This window comes from Bufo bufo, chromosome 10, assembly GCF_905171765.1.
Source record: "Bufo bufo chromosome 10, aBufBuf1.1, whole genome shotgun sequence".
Classification (NCBI taxonomy): Eukaryota; Metazoa; Chordata; class Amphibia; order Anura; family Bufonidae; genus Bufo; species Bufo bufo.
This window is the reverse complement of record NC_053398.1, coordinates 108,549,221-108,568,171: the sequence shown is the minus strand read 5'-3', so window position 1 is coordinate 108,568,171 and position 18,951 is coordinate 108,549,221. Positions and strand designations below refer to the sequence as shown.

The window sequence follows — 18,951 nt, the reverse complement described above, 5'->3', positions numbered from 1 at the left end:
AGAAATGGCGTCACACTTTTATACAGGTTGTGTCTGGTATTGCATTTTAGCCCCATACATTGCAAAAGAACTCAGCTGCAATATTTCCAGACACCGTCCATGCACACGTGTGGGGCTGTTTGTGCAGCAGATACCTTTTTTAACTCCTGGACAACCCCTTTAAAGGGGTTACCAAACCCCTATAATGACCCCTCCTAAAAAAAAAAAATGCTGAGGGCCCCTCGTACAATATACTTACCTGCTCCCCGGGACCCCCGTCGCTCCGGATCCCTGCACGGCCTCCGCTGCATATCTGCGTTGCCCGGATCAAAGCATCCGGCGACGGGGGACAGCAGTCAATATCAGGCCGCGATGGGGACGTGCCTCCCTCGAGTCACCCACGATCCTAGGGAGGCTCGTCCCCGTCGAGATGCAGCGGTAACCGTGCAGGTATCCGGAGCGATGCGGGTCTCGGGGAGCAGGTAAGTATATTGTATACGAGGGGCCAAGGCATTGGAGGGGGCGGGGAGGGGGGTCATTATAGGGGTTGGATAACCCCTTTTAAGGTTACCATAGAAGGAGTTTCTTTTTTGTTTCCTATCTCACAGGATATGTACATCTGTCTTTAAAGAGTAAACTTGGTTTAAAAAAATTCAGTGACATTTTTTGATCGGTGTGGAGCCGAGCGCTGAGACCCCAACTTATGTCTGGAATAAAGGGCAAGAAGCACTGTGCCCCTTTAGACTCTCATCTGCTTTTACCACCTCCCGACAGATGGAGAATTGGCTGCTTACAGGCTAGGAACACTTTCTATCAGCCCATGCACCACTCTGTTAACTTAAGAGGGTATTGCCCTCAGCCAGGTACTTCTACTGCTTTGTTTCAGAAATCACATCTTCTGTTACCTTTGAAGCAACGTTAAAGGGGTTGGCTCATCTCGCACTTCTCGCTAGGATACGCCACCAATGTCTAATAGGTGAGGGCCCCACCTCTGTGGCCCTCACCTATCTCTAGAACGGGGCCCCCAAAGTGAAAGAGTGAGCACCAGCACACAAGTGTGGCCATCCTCCATTCGCTTCTATGGGAGCGCACTTGCTCGGTTCTTTTCGGAACTCCCACAGAAGTAAATTTACGCGTGCCGCGCTCTCTTTCGCTTTGCCCTGTTCTAGAGATGCTATAGAGGTGCGGGTCTCAGAGGTGGGACCTGCACCCATAATTTGGCATATCCTAGCAATATGTCACTATAGCGTGAGCTGAGCCGACCTCTTTAAGCAATTATTTCTACCTTCTAGTTTGCGTATCCGTGCTGCTCTGACATCAAGGAGGTGAGCATACTGCTCCAACTTTACATCATAATCTTGACGTATGGCCTCCAACTTCTGCGTCACTGCTTCTACTTCAACCTAATCATAAAAGAGAACATAGAAGGTCATGAACACTTGTACAACACTACTCAATAGTCGACTAACATTGAAAAAGTATATGTGAGCCGTCTCCCCCCCCCCCCCGCTCGAAGGGGGAGCTGTGAAATTTCTTACATTGGGGAGGACCGAATTTGGAAAATCTTACTGTAAAGAAAATAAAGTTAACAATGTTAACATAGTACATGGCCCAGGGTTTGATTACCTGATAATCCTTGTTGATTTTATGTTGCATTATCAACATGTTTCTGGTCTTCTCCAACTCCTGGATGGTCTCGGCATGGTTCGCCTGTAAGTTTCTTAATGATTTTTCAAGGTCTTTATTGACATCATCCTCCACCTTTTCCAAAAACATTAGATCTCCATTCCTTTGCTGCTTGCGTGCCTGAGGAAGACAGTGTTGTTAATGAATGTATATCATTAAATCTAAATCTGTGGTGTCCTGCTCATTTTCTGACATGTAGGGGGTTAAAGGACCTTAGAGAACCGACCCGAGATTCTGGAAAATGTAGCACTTAATAATACCCAAAGCGGCAAAGATGGTGATGATTAACAAATCCCTTTTTAATGCCAAGTAATTATGACTTTATTATGAGCATTTTTTGGCCTGCGCTAGTGGTCCAGTCTGTTTGTAATTGTTATAGTGCCAGATTTAGGTCTGAGCCACATGCATCATAAGGTTTTTTTCAAGCCACAACCAATTATGTAGACAAACTGCACATGCCGATTACAAGGAGTTCCATGGCTGATGAGCAAAGCTCGGCAGGAGACGCAGAACCTGCATACCACAGACATCACAAAGATATGGAACAGATACTGCAATTCTGAGTCACACGGTAGAGTTTTTGTGAGGTCTTCCCCCCTATGTGGTACTATATAGGAACGCAAACACCTAAAATCAAAGATCAAGCAAATAACGTGTCCTCAGACATCTGTGGAAATGCATTTCTTTGAAGCACTAATTCTAGAGCCATCTGACGAGATCGGACAGAGATTTTCAACGCGGATTCCGTGCCGCAGTCCACATGATATCCAATGATCATGCACCTTCAATGCATGTGACTGGGGTTCTTGTAACCCTGTCAACATACACCAGATTTTTGTCCACGCCGTGGGTAACATAAAATCTGTGAGAATAAGCAGCATGCTACTCATTCTAATGGATTCCACACACACATAAAAGATGGCATGTTAGCCCGACTGGATGGGGTTGATCTGCACATCAAACGGCGTATCTGCGGCAGAGATCCACGGGTCCGCCTCGTATCTCTGCCGCGGTAGTAAATCCATCCATATAACATATGCAGCGTGGCAGGTGCAGACACTTCTGATGTGTCATGCAGCAACACGGTGGCTTAATGGTTAGTACTGTTGACTTGAAGCAATTTTGTCCTGGGTTTGAAGCCAGTCAAGGTCAATATCTACAAGGAGCATGCATGCTTTCCCAGTGTTTGTGGGGCTTTCTTCCAGACACTTGGGTTTTCTGCACTATATGTTATATACCACTATCCGCCAGTGCCAAGGTGCTTTGCTTTGGATACCCTGTGGCTCCATCTTATTGTTACTGTACAGGAACCTTAAGAAGTTCTTATTTTCGAGAAGGTTCTTCTCTGCTTCCATGATGTCTTTTTGATTGTAATATAATAAAGACTCATTTTATGGGTGTTTCTTTCAAGGGGTATTGCCCTCACTGCCCCCAGTCATGGCCGAGATCAGAATACCTGTCGTATGCAATGGGCAGAGATGGCTGGGGTTACAGAAACCATGTAGCAGAGCGGGCTATGCTATTTCTGCCACTGGAAGTCGAAGCGGCATACTGTGCTATGCTATTTCCATAGCTCCTAATTACTTCTATGGGAGATAAGGAAACAGCGTAGCACGGTCAGCTCAGCTTTTTTCGTTGACCACTGCATAGGACAGATATTTTGATGCTGAGATGGGAATACCCCTTTAACCTTTTTTTTTATTATTCTGAGCTTTGGAACCAATGGCTAGATAATTTCCAACAAACTTTTACAACACTTTCAAATCGACCAGAAACAACTGTATTGTGAGGGACATCTGTACTAAGAAAATATGAATAAAGCTTCCTAGGATTTAGGGAAATGTGAGACTAAGTAGAGCTAGTTCTGCAAGAAAACCAAAATGTCCAAGACCTACATTATCGAAAGAGATGCAGACATGTTGAGTAGAATGGAAATAGTGGCCTTTGTACAATGCATTCAGAAAGTCTTCAGACTCTTTCACTTGTCTACATACCCTTTCATTTTGTTATGTTGTGGCCTTGCGCTAAAATAAAAAAGAAAAAAAAGTTTCCCCCCCATCATTCTGCACTCCATACCCCATAATAATGACACAGTGAATAAAGAATTTTAGAAATGTTGCAAATTTATTTTAAAAAAAGTAAAAAGAAACTAAAATTTTGCATGGATGGAAGTATTCAGACTCTTTGCTATGACTCTTGTAATTTAGCTCTGGGGGCCTCCCATCAGAGCAAAACCAAGCCATGAGGAGGAAAGAACTGCCTGTAGAGCCCAGAGACAGGATTGTGTGAAGGCACAGATTTGGAGAAGGGTACAAAAAAAAATTTCTTCTGCACTGAAAGTTCCCAAGAGCACAGAGGCCTCCATAATTCTTAAATGGAAGAAGCTTGGAACAACCAGGACTGCATCCTTTTAGGGCTGGCTGTCCTACCAAAAGGTCCTTAGTAAGAGAGATGACCAAGTGCCCAATGGTCACTCGGGCTGAGCTCCAAAAGATCCTTTGTGCATATGGGAGAAACTTCAAGAAGGTCAACCATTACTATAGCATTCCTCCAATGTGGGCTTAATGGCAGAGTGGTCAGAAGAAAGCCTCTTCTCAGTAAAAGACACATGAATGTTTGCAAACGACACCTAATGGACTCTCAGACTGTGAGAAACAATATTCTCTGATCTGATTAAACCAGGATTGAACTTTCTGGCATTCATTCTAAGCATCATGACTGGAGGAAACCAGATACTGCTTATCACCTGCTCAATACCATCCCTACAGTGAAGCATGGTGGTGGCGGCATCCTGCTGTGGGGCTGTTTTTCAGCGACTGGGACAGGAAGACTGGTCAGGGTTGAGGAAAAGCTGAAAGGAGCCAAGTACAGAGATATTCCTAATGAAAACCTGATTCAGAGTGCTCTGGACCTCAGATTGGGCTGAAGGTTTACCTTCCAACGAGACAATGACCCTAAGCACACAGCCAAAGACAACTCTGTGAATGCCCTTGAGTGGCTCAGTCAGGACCCTGACTTCAACCCTATCGAACATCTCTGGAGATACCTGAAAATGGCTGCCCACCAACAATCCCCATCCAACCTGACAGAGCTTAAGAGGATCTGCAGAGAAGAATGGCAGAAAATCCCCAAATCCAGGTGTGCAAACCTTGTGACATCATACTTAAGAAGACCGAAGGCTGTAATCACTGCCAAAAGGTTCTTCAACTAAGTCCTGAGTAAAAGGTCTGAATACTTATGTCAATGCAAGATTTTCGTTTTTATTTTTCAATAAATTAGCAAAGATTTCCAACATTCTGTTTTCACTTTATCATTATGAGGGATTGAGTGCAGAATGATGGGGAAAAATGAGATTTTTTTAATTTTATTAGCACAAAGCCGCAACATGACAAAATGTGAAAAAGTGAAAGGGTCTGAAGACGTTCCAAATGCACTGGAACTGGAAGCACTCCGTGTCGTTAATCTACTTTTGATGTAATGATGAAAAATGCAAGTCATCTAAGCGTGTGAATGTGAGCGGACTTTACAGATGCTGCTTTGTAGAGGTTCACATAGAAGTAAGGGATGGAGATACCTTTATAAGCATCAAGGCTTCGCTGAGCTCGGTCACGTCGACATCGCTCTCCTGTGAGTGGAAACAGAGAGAGAAAAAGCTGAGCAGAAGAGCAGAAGTAACTCAGATGTACATCTCCATCCACAAACAAGTCGTGATGTCGGATGCGAGGCGTTCTAAATAATAAAAAACAGCTCATCTGTGCAGACACCGCAATCCTAATGTTACAGTTTGAATTTAACACAGCCTTCTCGGTTTGGTATAGTAGCGTAGATTCTGAGCAATGGCTCTGGGCTGTTTTCACACATCTGATGTATGCAGGTAACAGGGGGATGTTGTTCTATACGTGCTTGAAACATGAAATTAATGTGCGTCCTTGTCAAGGAGATTTTTTGGAAGTGAAGTGAACAAGCTGTTAATCTGATGCGATTTGTGATTCGGTGCTCGCTGCTTGTTGAGAAAATGTAGCCAACAGAGACAGTGGCGTCGTAGTCATGATCCCATCACACATGTTTTATGCATCTGTATGGATCTTTACGATAGCAGAAATTGGACAAAAATAGGAAGCTACAATAAGCAGCCACTTGAAGGTTTCGTCTTGTAGCTGGATTATTGGTCCTAATATGTTAGTACTGTAAGGGACGCCTCTAATGGTACTCCAGAGCAGTTTCTTTACTAGTGCCGTATGACACACGTTCACATGGCAAAACTTGTTTCGGTGTATAAAGCACCCATTTTAAAGGCTATGTACACATTTGGAGGCAATTTTATTTGAAATATTGAGCTATTCTGTCACAAAGGGTCAACTGCTTTTCTAACTGTGTGACTGGTACTTTCGCTGTCACTTTGTGCCTTCATCTAATAAATAATCTCTAAACTATTGTGACACAGTGAGAGGTTTGGTCTGGAAAAACCAGCCAGGTGAGGTCAAATACCGAACCGGATTTTAAATGCTGGTCCAGGCTTTGGCAGCACCTGGCTGTCCTTAAATAGGCAGCTGGGCTCAGAAGCAAGGTCTCTGTGTTGGGATCTGGGAGCCTTGTGTCTGGATGAAGGTTTGCTACCTGTTTGGCGTAAAAACAGGTTGGTGCTGCTATCAGCAAGGACTCTTTGAGGCAGAATTTCAGCATGGTGTGAATTACCACCAACATTGCAAGATTCATTTTTGTTTGAATAATTTGCCTAAAGTGTGAATAAAACACTGAACTGTTTGATCCAAAGAACTTGTTGTTGCCTCTATACTGCGTCCACTAATCCTGTCTACCAGAGCGAGTCCCCACACTACTAAGAGGTCATAAACACTTATTTAAGCCACATTCTTATCAGTAAGATAAGAACTGAGCTATAATGAGTGTTTAACCTATCAGAGATCAGAGATAAGGAGCCCGTCAGCTCCCCAAATGACAGAAAATCCACAGGCAGCTAGTAGAGCATCTCAGCTATGTACACAAAATAGGATTCCATATTTTTTTTAATAAAGACCAATTGCAAAAATAATTTTTAGGTGTACGTAGCCTTTAAGTGCCACAATACACCTCAAAAACTTTTGAAAACTGCTTCCCATTGCTTTCAATTGGAAACATGCTATAGTTCACAAAGAGCATATTTTTACACGGCTGTTTTCTAAAACACTTTAAGGCCTCATGCACACGACCGTTGTGTGCATCCGTTACCGTTGTTCCGTTTTCCGTGATTTTCTGCGGACCCATTGACTTTCAATGGGTCAGTTGAAGACTCGGAAAATGCACCGTTGTTCATCCGCAGCCGTGATCCGTGTTTCCTGTCCGTCAAAAAAATATGACCTGTCCTATTTTTTTGACGGACAACGGTTCACGGACCCATTCAAGTCAATGGGTCCGTGAAAAAACACGGATGCACACAAGATTGGCATCCGCGTCCGTCATCCATGGCCGTTGGCAACTTTCACACAGACGGATCGCAGATCCGTCTGCATAAAAGCTTTTTCAGATATGAGTTTTCACTTCGTGAAAACTCATATCCGACAGTATATTCTAACACAGAGGCGTTCCCATAGTGATGGGGACGCTTCAAGTTAGAATATACTGAGAACTGTGTACATGACTGCCCCCTGCCGATCTTTTACAGGGGGCTGTGATCCGCACAATTAACCCCTCAGGTGCCGCACCTAAAGGGTTAATTGTGCGTATCATAGCCCCCTGTAAGAGATCAGGTGCTGCCAGGCAGGAGGGGGCAGACCCCCTCCCTCCCCAATATTATATCCATTGGTGGCCAGTGCTGCCTCCCCTCTCCCCCCCCCCCCAGTTAAAATCACGTTCCGAATCCCCCATCATTGGTGGCCAGTGCGGCCTCACATCCCCCCCCCTTGTTAAAATCACGTTCCGAATCCCCCATCATTGGTGGCCAGTGCGGCCTCACCTCTCCCTCCCCCCCCCCCCAGTTAAAATCACGTTTCCCCATCATTGGTGGCAGTGGAAAGTTCCGATCGGAGTCCCAGTTTAATCGATGGGGCTCCGATCGGTAACCATGGCAACCAGGACGCTACTGCAGTCCTGGTTGCCATGGTTACTTAGCAATTTTTACAAGCATTATACTTACCTGCGAGCTGCGATGTCTGTGACCGGCCGGGCGCTCCTCCTACTGGTAAGTGAAAGGTCTGTGCGGCGCATTGCCTATAGCACAGACCTGTCACTTACCAGTAGGAGGAGCGCCCGGCCGGTCACAGACATCGCAGCTCGCAGGTAAGTATAATGCTTGTAAAAATTGCTAAGTAACCATGGCAACCAGGACTGCAGTAGCGTCCTGGTTGCCATGGTTACCGATCGGAGCCCCAGCGATTAAACTGGGACTCCGATCGGAACTCTCCACTGCCACCAATGATGGGGGAACGTGATTTTAACTAGGGCGGGGGGGGGGGGGGGGGAGAAAGATGTGAGGCCGCACTGGCCACCAATGATGGGGGATTCGGAATGTGATTTTAACTAGGGGGGGGGGGGGGGGGGAGATGTGAGGCCGCACTGGCCACCAATGATGGGGGATTCGGAACGTGATTTTAACAAGGGGGGGGGGGATGTGAGGCCGCACTGGCCACCAATGATGGGGGATTCGGAACGTGATTTTAACTGGTGGGGGGGGGGAGAGGGGAGGCCGCACTGGCCACCAATGAATATAATATTGGGGAGGGAGGGGGGTCTGCCCCCTCCTGCCTGGCAGCACCTGATCTCTTACATCACTATGGGAACGCCTCTGTGTTAGAATATACTGTCGGATATGAGTTTCACGATCTAACTCAAATCCGATGGTATATTCTAACATAGAGGCGTTCCCATGGTGATGGGGATGCCTCAAGTTAAAATATACCATCGGATTGGAGAAAACTCAGATCCTATGGTATATTAACTCCTGACTTTACATTGAAAGTCAATGGGGGACGGATCCGTTTGCAATTGCACCATATTGTGTCAACGTCAAACGGATCCGTCCACATTGACTTGCATTGGAAGTCAGGACGGATCCGTTTGGCTCCGCACGGCCAGGCGGACACCAAAACGAAAAAAACTATCACGGACCAACGGAACCCCGTTTTGTGGACCGTGAAAAAATACTGTCGTGTGCATGAGGCCTAAGAAGTGGCCTGTTCTTTCTCTGAAGTGTTTTAGAAGTCAATTTTTTCCAAGATACACTCCGAATCTGCTTGTTCTCTTTTTTTTTGGGCATTTATTTTGCAGGCATTGACGCAGCTGAAAATGCTCGGGGAAAAAAAAGCTCCATATTTTTTTACTTAAAAAAATGCTAAATTAAATACCCCTAATAAAATGTAACCTTTATCAAATACTTCTAAAATAAATCATAACAACCACATAAATAGCACTATAGATTCTATAATGATTTGGGCACTTGTAATACTTAATACGGGTTATTTAGACAAGGTAAAGTCAAGGTGTGGCTAGAACACAAGATATGTCTAGCCCTTTTTTACTCACGGCTGTACCCAATTGAGCTTTTCACCGCCAGATAGAACATAATACGTATAGATTCGATCTTCTCCATGGGGTTTTCATGCTTTATAATTAGAGGTTCTTAGAGAGAAGTGGGATCCATTGTGAAGTCAGGTATACTATCCCTGCATGTCCCTTTACTACCTCTACCTATAAGCGGAGCACCCGCCTCGAAAGGGGCGACCCCACTCCTTGGTGGCTAAGCCCTCAATGCCCCTCAAAATAACCCTATTAGTTGTGCCCAACTTCCACTGGTTGGATCCCCAAGTGTCCCGACGCGTTTCTCCAGTGCATAGGATATACTAGTTCTTCAAGGGACCTTCAATTAACTAAGCTATGCAGATAATACTGTGCTAGAGTATCTGCAGACTACTGATTCGCCCTTCTCAGTGAATCCGTCAGGGAGCTGCTCTGACGTCTCGATGTGCAGCACTTTTCTGTACTTTCTTAACAAGTCAAACTCTCATTATAGCTAAATTCCTATCATTATAGCTGAGCTCTCAGGAGTTCAGATATTAAAGGCTACAGATCAAGCTGTCAGAGCAACTCCTGTAGAGGAGGAAGCAACAGTCTGCAGATGCACTGAAAGTAAAAGCTGTAGAGGAAAAACTGTGTGGGGATGAATGATCACTACTGCGATTGTTCATCCACATACAGATTCATTATTTGTTGGCAGCACATTCCTCTTTACACAGGGTGATGTGCTGCCAACAAACAAGGATTTAATTTGCCACGTAAACGATCGGATCGCCGGACAAGTGAGCATTTAGATTGAGCTGGGGAGTAGTGACTTTTTTTTGCTACTTTATAAAATTGACATGGCTTTATTTTTCCACACAAACTGACAACCTTTTTAAGTTTAAAGGGTCTAATTTGGCGTTTGTACCAGAAAAGTTTTCATGCATCAATATATGCTATTTTTGTATCAAAAATTGTAGTCTATAATACATTTCTATGTAGCTGCTCGTTTTTTGTTTATTTTTTAATATACCTAAAGTCATAGAAACCTAATGGGACCATCCATGACAGGAGGCAGAGATCTTTAAAGGGAACCTGTCATGTGGATATTTGATTATAATCTAACTAATTATATACAATCAAACTACTAAAAAGTGCCTTAGATGTATTCACTTACTGGTGTGACAGATGGTTACCTCATAATATACACACAAAGATGCTGCATGCCGCATGCTAATGAGATGATTTGAATCCAGCGTGATGTCATTTAGTCCAGCGTATATTTAATTCAGAGCTATAGCCACTCCCCTGCCCACCTGCTGCTGATTCATATGGAAAATAACTGTCAATCAGCAGCAGGTGGGCGGGGAGAGTAAGGAGCTCATGAATATTCATGACTCATCATTATTAGCTGGAGCTTTTCAATACAAGATGTTGGCAGATTGACTGGGTCAATTAAAGAAAGTGACCCAGAATTTTGCTAAGAGAATCAGTCACTTATTTATGTTGCCCTTAGTTAGGACACCATAAAACTGGTGACAAGTTCCCTTTAAGTAAAGGTTGGACAACACCTTTAACAAGTGACGGCCTATCCTCAGGACAAGCAATTACTAGGTGATCAGCGGGGGACCGAGCAGCACTGTAGTATCGAGCTCCCTCCACTACAAGGTTGATGGTGCTGTGTAGTTCTGGAGCTACACCTGAAGAGCTGATCAGTGGAGGTGTGGGGTGTCAGATCCCAACCGGTCAGCTAGTGATGGCCTATTCTGAGGTCAGACCATCACTTCTGGACAATTCGGAGATGGTACTAAAATAAAACTTTACAGAATTACCGGTATTGATCGGGATATTCAGGGACGGGGGAGTAGACATGTAGACTTTCCCCTTCCACAACCAATGAGCAGGAGTTTCCATCATTAAATTACCTTTGTGAAAAACTTCAGCTTATTCTGAAATTCATCAAGCTGATGCTTCTGTTCTAGACAACGCAGCTGGAGTTTTCTGTTTTCTTCATCAAGTTTCTCAGTTTGTTCTTAAATAGGAAACAGCATGAAAGTATTGAGTTACCGTCTTTACACTGCCATTGAAATGTAATTAAAATGACAAGCTTCGCATAAACTAACTTGATTTTACTAATTTCTTAAAACGAGTGTGACACATTTGCTACGGCATTAGGGTAAGACGACAAGACTGCCTCTACCTGTCAAAGACGTCGACTCCAAAGAAGCTGTAATGAAATATGAAAAAGTGCCGGGGAAATAAAAAGCGATCACAAGTCTGACAGTGACTGCATTATAAGAGTCCTCATAATGACGTAAGCGCTCAATGTAAAGTCACATTTCTGAGCGGTTCAGAAATTTATATACTATCGCCATTAGTTTGTATAGCACCACCATATTCCGTGACGCTGCGATGTACCGTAAAAGAGCTCAATACATACATTTGTAAATACAATATGCAAACAGACTAGATACATAGATGGGGGAGATTTATTAAAGGGGTTACTGTTGACCAAGGGGTTTGTAAAATGATTATATGGCACTTACTAATGTAGCCTTTTTTAAATTCTGCCCCATTTTCTAATTTTCATAAGGTATGCTTATTGGTTGTTTGCTAGGTCTTTTGTGATGTCGACCCAAAGGTCTTGTCCATAATATGGCCGCTGATGGAGGGTCATGTGACCAGGCAAATTACCTCCATGTGATGTCTCCTCTAGAGATGAACGAAGCAAGCTTCATTCATAACTTCGGATTAATACATCCGTTTCGGTACAGTATTAGAATGTAGAACTTGAAACCCAACTCGGGTTCGGTTCCAAGTTTTAAAGTGGTTTTCCACCTCAAAAATCAGTTACCGAAGTTATTCGCGCGACTCATCGGAGCCCATACATTGTAATACTGTACGGAGACGGATCTCCGTAAAGCATTAATCTGAATTTATGAACAAAGTGACTTCAGATGTAACATCCAAAGCTTGGGTACAGAGGGGAGGTAACCAGTTGGGGGTGTGTCCCTGCACAGTCTGACTCTATCCAATCAGTGCTGCCATTTTCAGACTGTGCAGGGACACCCCCCCCCCCCCCCCAATTTCTTACCTCCCCTCTGTACCCTTACTGCAGACTGCTAGCAATTCATTCAGAACTTCTAGTAGAAATAATAAAGGAAATGGAACCACATAGAGCCATAAGAATAGATGCTCCAGAATTGTTATTACACAGGGAATGCGTGAAGCTATTAAAATAACACATATAAAACATGTTAGGAGTGGTGAAAGGTCCTCTATAACTTTCTCTTTGAATCCAGAGGAAGAAAAAGCAGACTTGTTTGAGAGCTGCACTTATACAAGCAGACAAACAACGCGAGTTTGTGAGCGTTCGCGTGTTTGATATCCAGTGTGTGACTTTAGATTACGTGACTTGAGATTCAGGGACTTTAGGAGGGGACTACAGTAAGTTATATACTTATCACTGAGCTATATTGTATTTTTCTCTTTTCTTGCATAATCCCCATTTAGTATGTGTTCCATAATTGACAGCGCAGTCCAGTGCACATCTTGTCTAATGTATGCAGTCCTGGAACAGCCGTTTGTTCAAAATGTGAGCAAATTACCCGTTTGGAATCGCACATCAAGTATCTAAATGGGTGAATTTCAACACTGAGAGGCGTTGACAATTTGGAAAAGAGTTTGCTGCTCACTGAGCAAGCACTCTATGGGGTAGATGTGGGGGAGGGTGATAGCGAGGAGGCTGAGGAAAGTGAGGTAGCTAGCTGGGTAACAGTTAGAAAGCGGGGTAGAGGGAAGAGTGCCAGGGAGGCTAGCCCTGATCTGACACCCCAACAAGTTTGCACGGTTGTCAGATGAGGGGGATGTCAGTTCAGGGAGAGCACTGCTGCAGCCGGACCCGTCCTCTGCCAGTCAGGGGAATGTCAGCTCCAGTAAGCAGGAGACCAAGAGAGCAGGTCAGGCCAGACAGGTGCTGGTAGTGGGAGACTCTATTATTAGGGGTACAGATAGGGCGGTCTGTAACAAAGACCGAGATCGTGGAACGGTGTGTTGTTTTCCTGGCGCTAGAGTTCAACACATCGCGGATCGGGTTGACAGGTAGTGTTTTTCGAAATACTGCCTGTACCACGAGCGACACAAGAAAGGCAGCGGGAGATTAGGGAGGTTAACAAGTGGCTCTAGAACTGGTGTAGGAAGGAGGGGTTTGGGTTCCTGGAGAACTGGGCCGACTTTTCTATCGGCTACAGGCTCTATCGTAGGGACGGGCTGCACCTCAATGGGGAAGGGGCAGCTGAGTTGGGGGAGAAGATGGCTAGAAGGTTGGAGGAGTTTTTAAACTAGGGACTGGGGGGGAGTGAAATTACATTATAGGAGGGGAAGATAGGGCAGATAGAGACCGGAGGCAAGTTAATGGGACTGGGGGAGGAATGGAAGGAGGGACTAGAACAGTTCAGAAGGAAAGGTGTAGGGTGAAAAATATACATAAACCTCCTAATTGTACGTATACTAATGCCAGAAGCCTGACTAATAAAACTGGGGAGCTAGAATTAGTGATGTGTGAGGAGGACTATGACATAGTGGGAATAACTGAGACATAGCTGGATGATAGCTATGACTGGGCAGTTAATGTACAGGGTTATAGTCTGTTTAGAAAGGATCGCCAAAACCGGAGAGGGGGAGGGGTTCTGCCTTTATGTAAAGTCCTGTCTAAAGCCCACAGCCAGAGAAGATATAAGTGAGGGACATGAACATGTGGAGTCACTGTGGGTAGAGATACATGGAGGAAAAAATAATAATAAAATACTAATAGGAGTTTATTATAAACCACCTAATATACCAGAGTCCACCGAAAATCTACTACTAAACGAGATAGACGAGGCGGCAAATCATAATGAGGTGGTTATTATGGGGGACTTCAACTACCCAGATATAGACTGGGAAACTGAAACCTGTATATCTCGTAAAGGAAACAGGTTATTGGCAATAACCAAAGACAATTACCTCTCCCAACTGGTTCAGGACCCGACTAGAGGGACGGCCATACTGGACTTAGTATTAACCAATAGAACTGACAGAACAACAGATCTGCAGGTTGGGGGACACCTGGGAAATAGTGACCATAAAGTAATAACCTTCCAATTGTCATTGAAAAGAGTGTTTCTTCAAGGAGGAGCAAAAATACTAAACTTCAAAAAAGCTAAATTTAGCTAACTAAGAGAGGCCATAGGCCTAACTAACTGGGACAAAGTCCTCAAAAATAGAAATACAGCCACAAAATGGGATATTTTTAAAAGCTTCCTAAAATCTAATTGTGAGAGGTACATACCTTATGGGAATAAAAGGTTAAGGAACAAGAAAAAAGAACTGTAAATAAAGCAATAAATGACAAAAAGAAAGCATTTAAAATCACTAAAACAGGAGGGTTGTGAGTAAGCACTGAAAAACTAAGGAAAAAAATAAATATGTAAACAACAAATAAAAGCAGCCAAAACTAGAGACCGAGAGATTAATTGCCAAAGAGAGCTAAAACTAACTCTAAAATGTTCTTCAAATATATAAATGGTAAAAAGTATAAATCTTAAGGTGTCGGCCCTTTACAGAGCAATGAGGGGGATTCGCAGAGAGCAATGAGGAGAAAGCAAAGCTATTAAATATTTTTTTCTCCACTGTATTCACTGAGGAAAATAAACTGTCAGATGAAATGCAGAATGTAAAAGTAAATTCCCCATTAAAAGTGTCCTGTCTGACCCAGGAAGAAGTACAACAGCGACTTAAAAAGATCTAAATAGACAAATCACCAGGACCAGATGGCATACACCCCTATATCCTAAGATAATTAAGTAATGTCCTAGCCAGACCCTTATTTCTGATATTTAAGGACTCTATACTGACAGGGAGTGTTCCACAGGATTGGCGCAAAGCAAATGTGCTGCCAATATTTAAAAAGGGTCTAAAAAACAGAGCCCAGAAACTATAGGCCGGTAACTTTAACATCAGTTGTGGGTAAACTGTTTGAAGGTTTTCTAAGAGATGCCATCTTGGAATACCTCAATGAAAATAAGCAAATAACGCCATATCAGCATGGCTTCATGAGGGATCGGTCATGTCAAACTAATTTAATCAGTTTCTATGAGGAGGTAAGTTCTAGACTTGACAGCAGCGAATCAATGGATGTCGTATATCTGGACTTCTCCAAGGCATTTGACACTGTACTGCATAAAAGGTTAGTATATAAAATGAGAATGCTCGGACTGGGAGAAAATGTCTGTATGTGGGTAAGTAACTGGCTCAGTAATAGAAAACAGAGGGTGGTTGTTACCGGTACACACTCAGATTGGGTCACTGTCACTAGTGGGGTACCTCAGGGGTCAGTATTGGGCCCTAGCCTTCAATATATTTATTAATGATCTTGTAGAAGGCTTGCACAGTAAAATATACATTTTTTCAGATGACACTAAACTGTGTAAAGTAACTGACTCGGAAGAAGACAGTATACTGCTACAGATAAATCTGGAGAGATTGGAGGCTTAGGCAGAGAAATGGCAGATGAGGTTTAACACTGATAAATGTAAGGTTATGCACATGGGAAGGAATAATGCAAATCACCCGTACATACTAAATGGTAAAACACTGGGTAGTACTGACATGGAAAAGGACCTAGGAATTTTAATGAACAGCAAACTAAGCTGTAGAAACCAGTGTCAGGCAGCTGCTGCCAAGGCCAATAAGATAATGGGTTGCATCAAAAGGGGCATAGATGCCCGTGATGAGAACATAATCCTACCACTTTACAAATCGCTAGTCAGACCACACATGGAGTACTGTGTATAGGTCTGGGCTCCTGTGGACAAGGCAGACATAGTAGAGCTGGAGAGGGTTCAGAGAAGAGCAACTAAAGTAATTACGGGAATGAGGGAACTACAGTACCCTGAAAGATTATCAAAATTGGGGTTATTTACTTTAGAAAAAAGACGACTGAGGGGACTGGGGAGATCTAATTACTATGTATAAATATATCAGGGGTCAGTACAGAGATCTCTCCCATCATCTATTTATCCCCAGGACTGTGACTGTGACGAGGGGACATCCTCTGCGTTTGGAGGAAAGAAGGTTTGTACACAAACATAGAAAAGGATTCTTTACGGTAAGAGCAGTGAGACTATGGAACTCTCTGCCTGAGGAGGTGGTGATGGTGAGTACAATAAAGGAATTCAAGAGGGGCCTGGATGTATTTCTGGAGCGTAATAATATTACAGGCTATAGCTACTAGAGAGGGGTCGTTGATCCAGGGAGTTATTCTGATTGCCTGAATGGAGTCGGGAAGGAATTTTTTTCCCCTTAAGTGGGGAAAATTTGCTTCTACCTCACAGTTTTTTTTTTTTAGCTTCATCTGGATCAACTTGCAGGATGACAGGCCGAACTGGATGGACAAATGTCTTTTTTCGGCCTTATGAACTATGTTACTATGATAAATGCCATTTGCTGAAGTGAGACAATTCCTTTAATCTTCTCACCAATGACTTAGAATGGCTTATGGCTTCCAAAGTACATACATTTCTTTTTCACATTTAGAACCAATCTAAAAGTGATCTTACCTTGTTGGGAATGCAGTCCAATGTATAATCAGCATGTTATGCAGCAGAAAGTGCTGAGCAAATTGCTATCCATATTTGTGGATGGCAGTAATTTAGTAATTTAAACCTCTATGTATCATAAGCTTAGGCGTCTGGTGGGAGGTCTAACTCAAAGCCCACCCACTGGACTCCTATGCCCAGAATAAGCCAGAATTTAAATGAATAAATGACTACTTTTAATGAGCCCAAAACCTACTGCCCGCAGACTGAACTGCATTTTCAACATGGTGGGTTCCCCATTACAATTTCACAGATTTGGAAGTGAACTGCAATTTGATCAGAACATTTTCTTCAAACGGGACAGATGTCAGAATTTTCAGTAAAGAAATAACTTGCTGATAAGAGGACATTTTTATGTACTGCATACCTCGCTCTCTTCTCATTCTATCAAGAATCTCATTTTTATCCGCAAGGTCGGATCTAAGGGCGGCCTCCAGCTGGGCAATCTGAAGTTTCAGCTGCTGTTCCCTCATCTTCCGTTGTTGTTCTTGACTGTTGCTAACTTCAAAGGCGCTGAGGTAAAAAAAAGGAACATAGTGGGGTAAGTCAATACAATTTGAACTCAAGCACAAAAAAAAAAAATCTGGCCACCAACCCAAAGTGGGAAATAAATCCAATAACCGTTAACCAGGACAGGAAAAGGCTCTAAACAAAAACTCTCACAGTCCAATCTTTCTGTCCCCTTCAATAATATATATCCAGCCTTTTAACCAAAGCTTCAACTGTCCTTGTACTTCGGGAAAACTTTAGAAATGTCATAGTGACATATCAAAAGTTTTGATCTGTGGGCATCCAAGGGAGTCCCCCCACCAATTGCAAGAACGAGGAGAGAGAAGTGCTCACATATTGTGCTCTCTCTCCTCTCTGCAAGAAAGTCCATAGGCACATCTATTCTGTCTCCAGCAGCGAGGAGAGACTGCACAATATGCAAGCTCTTCTCTCTACTCGTACTAGCGATTGGCAGGGATCTCAGCGATAGGACACTCACCGATCAAAACTTTTGATATGTTGTTATGGCATATGACAAATTTTACACCACTGTCAGTCGACCATTACCAACGGCAGACCATTCACATTGTTACCCAATGCCAACCCCACACACCCACTTAACTTCCATTCATCCAGACTAAAAGTAAGACTGAAAAAAGATAAAAGTCCATCAAATTCTGGCTATTATCCGGCAAAGTTGATCCAGAAGAAGGAAACAACCACCATGAGTTAGAAGCCAATTTTCCCCACTTAAGGGGAAAACATTCCTTCCCGACTCCATTCAGGCAATCAGATAACTCCCTGTTAACGACCCCTCTCTAGTAGCTATAGCCTGTAATATTATTACACTCCAGAAATACATCCAGGCCCCTCTTGAATTCCTTTATTGTACTCGCCATCACCACCTCCTCAGGCAGAGAGTTCCATAGTCTCACTGCTCTTACCGTAAAGAATCCTCTTCTATGTTTCCTCCAGATGCAGAGGATGTCCCCTGGTCACAGTTTTGGGTATAAATAGATGATGGGAGAGATCTCTGTACTGACCCCTGATATATCTATACATAGCAATTAGATCTCCCCTCAGCCATATCTTTTCGAAATAAAATATGGGTCCTGTATTTCCCTTTTTTGCTCATGTTAAATAAATGCTCTTGAAAACATTACATAAATGATGCCAATAAGGACACATTGGGGGAGATTTATCAAAACTTGTGTAGAGGAAAACTGACTTAGTTGCCCCTAGCAACCAATCAGATTGATCATTTTATTTTTCAACGGAGCTCTGAAAAAAGTTAAAGGTATTATCTGATTGGTTGCTAGGGGCAACTAAGTCTATTTTCCTTTGCACCCGTTTTGATAAATCTCCTCCACGGTCTCAAAATCAGCAGTCATCACAGCACAGCCAATAGGCATTAATAGACAGCCGGTGACACCTGATCTTTTACTAGTGCGATAAATATGTTTTACATTAATCTTCGCTACGATGACATCAGAAAAAAGTTAGGAAAGAAAAAATAAAAAAAGAGTAAAGTAAGAACGAGTAGAAATCTATAGGAGCAGGGCTGGCTGCCTTACAAAATAGTGCTTGGAACGGAGAGGGTAGTGGCACAGAGATCACTTGTCCTAATGTTTAAGGAATTAGGAAAACATATTCTGTTATGCTGCTTCTTAAA

At 43.3% G+C, this 18,951-nt stretch overlaps 1 protein-coding gene across 4 annotated transcripts in view; it reads right to left on the bottom strand.

Moving 5' to 3' along the window:
- The window catches only part of RPGRIP1L (RPGRIP1 like), a 156,464-nt gene that overhangs the window by 60,399 nt on the left and 77,114 nt on the right, over nt 1-18,951 (bottom strand). For all 4 annotated transcript variants that reach the window (XM_040410712.1, XM_040410713.1, XM_040410715.1 and 1 more), the window contains exons 10-14: nt 17,158-17,303; nt 11,079-11,185; nt 5,240-5,290; nt 1,606-1,785; nt 1,265-1,382 (exon numbers count right to left, since the gene is read on the bottom strand). In XM_040410712.1, the coding sequence (XP_040266646.1) occupies nt 1,265-1,382; nt 1,606-1,785; nt 5,240-5,290; nt 11,079-11,185; nt 17,158-17,303 (602 nt within the window). The remainder of the gene's footprint in view (nt 1-1,264; nt 1,383-1,605; nt 1,786-5,239; nt 5,291-11,078; nt 11,186-17,157; nt 17,304-18,951) is intronic.